The following is a 7,672-nucleotide window of genomic DNA, read 5'->3' on the forward strand; positions in this document are numbered from 1 at the left end:
AAATATATACATATTTATTATAAATAAGTGTTAATATATAACGTTTTAAAACGGCTAAACTTGTTTTCTTTTGAGCTTTTTGTGAAACTATATAAATTATTAAATTCTTTAATTCGTTTGCATAGTCGGATATTTTCTTTCCACTGCCTTCTCAAACTTTCGCTGTGAACATTTTCACAGTGTACATTCCTGTCTTGTAAATGCATTTAAATTCATTATATTTTTAATAATGACATCTCCTAATCTTTAATGTGTGTGTGAGTGTGTGGGGGGGTTGGGGGGGCTGAAGTGTGAACTGTTTTAGTGTAGTCCCGCGTCATGCTCCCTCATAAGGTTTATTTATTTATTTGTTTGCTTATATGTTTATTTTTGTAAAATGATCTTTTGTGCTATCATTTAACATCAAGTTCAACAAAATGTACCACAATTAAGTCTACAATAAAACGTGATCAATTCATCTGGTAAAGGTGGTCTTGAGTAGTTAAAAAATGTTTATATATGTTACTGCTGGTGCAAGATTATGTTTTCTATTCTTTTCATCACAAACTCTGGATGAAACTATGAATTTACAGAGAACGTTTATATCGACTGTTGTGAGCCTGCTAAACCTGGGGCCTATACCATGCTAGCTAGATTAGCTAGCTAGCCAGGTAAATTTCAGTTTAGTTTGCACCAATCCTGGGTTTTAGGTACCATGAAAGTGGTTTGGCTTTTAGTGGCGTTCATTGCCACAGTAACTTACACTGCATAGCTAACCTGCTCCAGGGCAGGTTATGTTCTGGGTAAGTGATCTCAAACTGAAATTGGACCAATCAGATGTGAGCAAATTGACACATGTTTGACAAAAAAATAAAAAATAAATAAAAATAAAAATCCTATCATTTAACATCAAGTTCAACAAAATGTACCACAATTAAGTCTACAATAAAACGTGATCAATTCATCTGGTAAAGGTGGTCTTGAGTAGTTAAAAAATGTTTATATATGTTACTGCTGGTGCAAGATTATGTTTTCTATTCTTTTCATCACAAACTCTGGATGAAACTATGAATTTACAGAGAACGTTTATATCGACTGTTGTGAGCCTGCTAAACCTGGGGCCTATACCATGCTAGCTAGATTAGCTAGCTAGCCAGGTAAATTTCAGTTTAGTTTGCACCAATCCTGGGTTTTAGGTACCATGAAAGTGGTTTGGCTTTTAGTGGCGTTCATTGCCACAGTAACTTACACTGCTAACCTGCTCCTTATGTTCTGGGTAAGTGATCTCAAACTGAAATTGGACCAATCAGATGTGAGCAAATTGACACATGTTTGACAAAAAAATAAAAAATAAATAAAAATAAAAATCACTCCCCCAGTTTCTCTTCCTACAAATTAAAGGTCACTATAAAGTATGTAAAATTACAACAAAATTATCTGGCTTTAATGATAATTACAATTTACACATGATTTATAATATGAATATATTATTATTAATCCATTACACACAAGCACTTTTAGTTTAACAATTATTATAATGTATTTATTTTAAAGGGGAAAAAAAAAATATATATATATATATATATAGATCATAAGTAATATAAATAAGCGGTAGAATCAATAGATAATGCTTCAAAAATGGCTACATGTGACCTTAAATGTTCAAGTCTCTATCGCTATATATTATCAACTATAGTAAACTAACTTCAGAAGTTTCATTTGTGACTGCACTAATAAAGCCAGAAAATTTATTTTATTTGTCCTATTTCATGGACAAGTACTTCAATGTAAATGCGTTTAAATTCCTTATATTCTTTAATCTCTTATCCTTTAACAAAATAGTTTTGAATCTCGCTGGCTCTCTCGCGTGAAGTGAATCACACTTGCTTTGTGTTGCAAGGTGTCGGGGGTCATCATGTGACACAGCAGCCACAAAAGCACTTATGTTTTATTTATGTTTTCCTGTTTATTTGAAACATTCCCAAACGCATTAACTATATCATGAAATATCTTGATTCTCACCATTAAAGATTATGTTGATCTATAGTGTGCGATGGTCAAAGTAACCTAATAATGTAATCTATTAACTATGTATTAAAATCCTGTCTGTTTACTTAAAGCTGCAGTCCGTAAATTTTGCCTCTTTTGCGCCATCTCTGTTTGAAAACCTGCAATTGCAGCTGTCTGCGGCATTATCTTCCTTGCGTTGGTTGTGCGCCGGCACAATAATGTTTTGGAGTATGTGTGGCAGTCAGTCACCACACTGGAGTGGATATTCACTGTACTTCGCAATCACAGATTATAGCCTACATCTTGGAATTTATGAGCCAAATTAGAATTTTCACTGGATATTGTCATCTGAGTCAAGTAAGTAACAAGTCTGCCACGTTTGTTCTGACCAACTGAGGAAAAAAGCATTACAATAAATCATGCTACCAATGGTGATTAAATCTAAAGATCGGTTAGCTCATATCATATCAAACCATGCAAATTATTATTATTGTTATACTTTATTCTCAACATCAGCATTGCCTATAGTGTGTATTAGCATGTAGATTTCAATTTCTGTACAGTCTAATCTCTAATTGTCATACCATTCGAATTTCATATTAGGAAATTATTTTAACCCAAAAAGCAAATTATGCTCCCTTTGAACTGGTTGTCTTTAAAACACAAATCTTGTGTAATCCCAGGCTATCTGTAATCAGAAGCACATTTAAAACTGCAATATAATTTAATTTCATTCACATGTGTTTCATAAACAAATAATCCTTTCTGGATTACAGTCCACCATCAACATGATACATTTAATTATTCTAGCTGATGTGAGAAAAGGCTATAAACGATCCGCCACCTGAAGGATCCTCACATGCGATAGCCTACTAGCCTGGACAACTTCTTTATGTTTAAAGACCTTACGTAATGACGCAGCACCATGCTCGAATTTCCCGCGAAAACCTATCCATACCACTCAAATTAGAAAACATTATTATAAGATAACCGTTGTGAATCGGGCTAAAGTAAGGCGATAGTTTTGAACACTGGCTGGTTATGTACTTGCTCAAATATTGATTTCGGATAATTTTCGGACTGCAGCTTTAATTAACAGATATGGGTGTCATGCCATAACATATTTTTAATACGACTGACTTTATATTTAATGTGAATTTAACATTAAAAGTTAATGTGAATAAAAACATTGTAAGTTAGGCTACTAATCATAACACTTTAATTCTACAGAAAGAAAGCAAAGAACATTTACATTATCAAAGAACATTTTCACTGACTAGTTCAAGCACTCTCAAAAACTCCCAATAAAATCACTGAAGCTGTTTACACTATGAAATTAATATCTGACCGGTTCGCACACACATTTGTACTTTGTTGTTTCTGACGAGAGAATTCACCAGAAAGAGGTATTCAGTCAGCGAGCGAGTGAAGAAAAAACAGCATTTTAGCAATGACTCATCTGAACACCTCTGAAATGGGAGCCAAAATCATCACAATTAAGAGAACCAAAGACTTAAACTACTTCAGTCTGTGTGCATTGAATTTATTTAATACACGAGTTTCACAATTTGAGTTGAATTACTGAAATAATCTATTCTGCAATTTTGACTTGTCGTTAAGAAATCTACAATGTGATTATGACTAGTCATTATATGCACTGAAGATATCTACAATGTTATTTTGACTAGTCATAATATACATTCGAGATATCTACAATGCTATTACGACTAGTCATAATCTTCCATTGGAAAATATTTTCAGATATCTTCAAATGGGTTTTGACTATAGTAGAAATTGTAATTAAAGATATCTCTAATTGATTTTGTACTAGGCATAATTCTAATTAGAGATATATCAAATTACAATTTAACTAGTAATAAGTAAATTAGAGATATCTCTAACTGAATTACCACTAGTACAAATTATAATTCGAGATATCTCTAACTGGTGTTTGACTAGTCATAATCAAATTCAAGATCTTTAATTCATAATTTTTAAAGATATCCAAAATACATTTGTAGATATCTGAAAGTAATTTATTACTAGTCAAATTACAGTTGTAGGTATCTTGAATTGGATTTTTGACTAGGCAAAACTTAATAAGAGATATCTTGAATTGGAATTCTTCCTAGTCAAAACTCATTTAAAGATATCTGCAATTTAATTATGGATATCTCAATCAGATTTTTGACTAGGAAGATCTTTCTTTGGAGATATCTGCATTTAGCTTTGTGACTAGGAAGAATTTCAATGTAGATATCTGGAATTAACAATGTGACTAATCAAAATTCCTTTATAGATATCTAAAAATGTGCATGCAAATGTACCTTTGCTTAGCCCCACCTTAAACATTTTATTAACCAATCCTACCTTGGAAACTGTTGTCATCCGCCATTTTGTCTAAGAGTTGTATAATAAAGGTCCTGCGTCTTTGGGTCATTTTAAACTGTTTTATACAGAAGTAATTCAAAAGTATGAGAAAAAACATCCATTGTCTGTGGTCTTGGTGTGACAACACATTACCTAAAAGTACGCCACTACTTTTACGTTTAGTGTAAAATCCTACGAGGTGATCTACATGATTTTCCTAGGCTGTAGCTCTCAAATCTAATTTGGGCGATTCAAATGCACATTCAAATTGCTCATGCAGCGCAATGTTACATACAAGTCATTCTAGAATCATGTTATATATGGCTATAGCTGACATCTTGACATTCAATATTTTGATATGTTAAGTATGAAGGGGCTCTGGGAGGAGCTGAGTTAATTTAGTCTCACGTCACACAACAGCACATTCGACTAGGAGCAGGTACAGTTCAGATATCTTAAAATATAATTGTGACTAGTCGAAACTGAATTAGAGATATCTCGAATTACCTTTGCGTATGTGTGACGCCCTGTTGAAGATATCTGTGACGTCATTACAGATATCTTAAATGGAGTTTTGAATAGTCAAAGTATTTAGAGTATATATCTCTAATCTGATTTCTTACTAGTGCAATTATAATTGCAGATATCTCTAATTGTCATTGTGACTAGTGGAAGTATAATTATGACTCGTCAAAATACAAGTGTTCCTATCTCAAATTATATTTATGGATAGTCAAAACAAACTTTTAAATGCTAAAACGACTTGCAATAAAAAACTGCATCAAAGAGCTCTATAATTGTAATTCTTACTAGTAAGAATTTAATTGTAGAGCTCTCTAATTGAATTCCTACTAGTAAGAATGCAATTGCAGAGCTCTCTAATTAAATTAGAGATTATTTAATTTATTATTTATATAACTAGTAACTAGTTTATAGAGATTATAACTAGTAAAAATAGACTTTGCGAGCTCACTAATTGGCATTATTATAGTAAGAATTGAATTGTAGAGCTCTCTAATTGAATTGTTACTAGTTAAAATGCAATCACGACGAGTAACGCTTGGAATATTTTAAGCTAAAACGGCTTGCCATACAGTACTGTAAAAACGCGTCTGTATCTGGCTCAGCACCAACCAGCGAACGAACGCAGATTTGAATTTAGCAGCTGATGATATGATGCACTGAACGTTCTAATCACGCCGGTGTGATAGCATTAAATATAGAAAATATGAATCTGCTATTTTTTGTCTTTTGGAAGCTGCATTCAAAATCCACTTGGCTCAAAAATCTGAGGGGCATGTGCCCCCTCACTTTGAATGGGCATGACGCTTCTGCTGGTCGCTTCTCTCAGATAACACTACAGAGCCCTTGAGCCTTAATTCCCTTAAAACGTATAATTTCAGACTCAGAGGGAAATGAAGATTAACCACATAGATATGCGTTTTATATGTCTGTCTGTCTGTCTGTCTGTCTGCGTGTGTGTGAGAGAGAGAGAATACAAAAAAAGCTATACTAACGTAACATTACAAGTCAACAAGAAACATTAAAATAACGGGGAAAACCCCAGGTCATGATCCTGAATAGACTTGCAACAGTGCGCGTCAAACGTTCCCACTGTGACGAAAGCTCTTATGGAGGTGGTTTGGGCGTGTTTTATACTAATTACTTACCTCAGGCACCCGGTCGCTCATTTAGAATACTCAAAAAGCATTAATAGAACGGGGTCAAGAGCAAATTACGTACTTAATACACACGTGTTGTGATTTAGATGGGATTTTTTTCGAGCGAAGTTCTCCTCAGCGTATAAAGACAAATAAGTTGCATAGGTGTAGTCTTTAGTTAATGATACCCACTTTGTTTGTTTTTTTGTACGTTTAAATGTGTTCTTATTCAAGACACTCATTTGCAGCTTGTCATGGAAGTAAAACTTTTACTGGCTTGTTTTGTTATGTTTCTGTTGTGGGGTAAGACTCATCTATTGGACTACTTTTTTTAACATTAAAGTAGCTTAATAAACACGTATTTTTGCTAATTATTTAAATTGAACGTTAGTTAGTTTCCAATATAAAGATTTGAAAAATTCAACTTTTATATTTTGGAGTGTTGTTTTTATGCAATTATTTAAAATATGACAATAGCTTTAATGTAAATGGGGGGGGTATTTTGAGAAATAATGCAAGTGGTATAAATTAAACATTAGTTAATTAAATTTATTATAAAGATTTGAAAAGTGCAACTGCATCTATATTTGTTTATTTGCAATTAATTTTCTTTCTCTCTCTTGACTTCCTGAAGATGGTGCCCAGTCTCGATCTGAAGGACGAGAGTTTGCCACTGTGTTCATGCAAAACTATGTTTCCCCTTTGAACCAGTCACTTTTTCAGCTTTATATCACCTCTGTGAATTCTAATTGTCAAGTCAAAGTCCGCGTGCCCAGTCTCAGTTTTACCCAGGGGGTGCAACTGACTGCAGGTCAGGGCTTCACTGTGACCCTCCCCGTACAGGTCGAGCTGTATGGCACCAGGAGGTCCCCCAAAACTGTCCTCATTCAGGCATCTGATGACATAACGGTTTTCTCACTCAACTCAAAAGAACACACGGCAGACACATCCCTGGTCTACCCCTTGAGTGAATGGGGTACTGAATATTTTGTGTTCACCCCCACCAACTCCCCTCCATCCATGCTGAAGGAGTTTGTGCTTGTCAACAGTAAAAAGCAGAACACTGTGGAAGTGTTCCTTAAAGCGGCGGTCCGGTTCGAAGGTCACTCATACGGTGTCGGCAGTAAACTAGTTGTAGTCCTGGACCCTTTCGAAAATGCACAAATTCAAAGCCAAGGAGACCTCACAGGAACCAGCGTATCCTCAAAACTTCCCATTGCCGTGTACTCGGGCCACATGTGCACGTGGCGCTTTTCTAAGTGCAATCACGTTTATGAGCAACTCCTGCCGGTCCAAAGCTGGGGAACTCACTTCCCGGTTGCTCCATTTAGCATTCAGAGCCAGTTCGACAGCATCTATATCCAAGCATCACAGTCAACAAATATAACCGTTCAATTTGGCCGTACTACATTAACTGCCGTTCTTCAGCGTGGGCGCATTGTAGAGTACAAAATCCAGTCTCCAAATGGCCTTAATGTCATTGCTGACAATGGAATCCAAGTGTTTTTTCTGTTTAATGGTGTGCGAACATCCCGTGGTGTCATATATGACCCATTTCTTATGAATCTTCTGCCCAACAACCGTTTTTGTTCCTCGTACGCACTTGACGGGATAGCTGGTTTTGACAACCGAGCCCTTCTGATTGTTCCTAC

At 35.0% G+C, this 7,672-nt stretch overlaps 1 protein-coding gene across 1 annotated transcript in view; it reads left to right on the forward strand.

Moving 5' to 3' along the window:
* Nucleotides 1-6,158: 6,158 nt before the first annotated feature.
* The window catches only part of LOC107582219 (IgGFc-binding protein-like), a 24,390-nt gene continuing 22,876 nt past the window's right edge, over nt 6,159-7,672 (forward strand). The window contains exons 1-2 of the mRNA XM_016267967.1: nt 6,159-6,323; nt 6,655-7,638. Of these exons, the coding sequence (XP_016123453.1) occupies nt 6,275-6,323; nt 6,655-7,638 (1,033 nt within the window). The 5' untranslated portion in view covers nt 6,159-6,274. The remainder of the gene's footprint in view (nt 6,324-6,654; nt 7,639-7,672) is intronic.

Source organism: Sinocyclocheilus grahami, unplaced genomic scaffold, assembly GCF_001515645.1.
Source record: "Sinocyclocheilus grahami isolate Dianchi unplaced genomic scaffold, SAMN03320097.WGS_v1.1 scaffold42.1, whole genome shotgun sequence".
In the NCBI taxonomy this organism is placed as follows: Eukaryota; Metazoa; Chordata; class Actinopteri; order Cypriniformes; family Cyprinidae; genus Sinocyclocheilus; species Sinocyclocheilus grahami.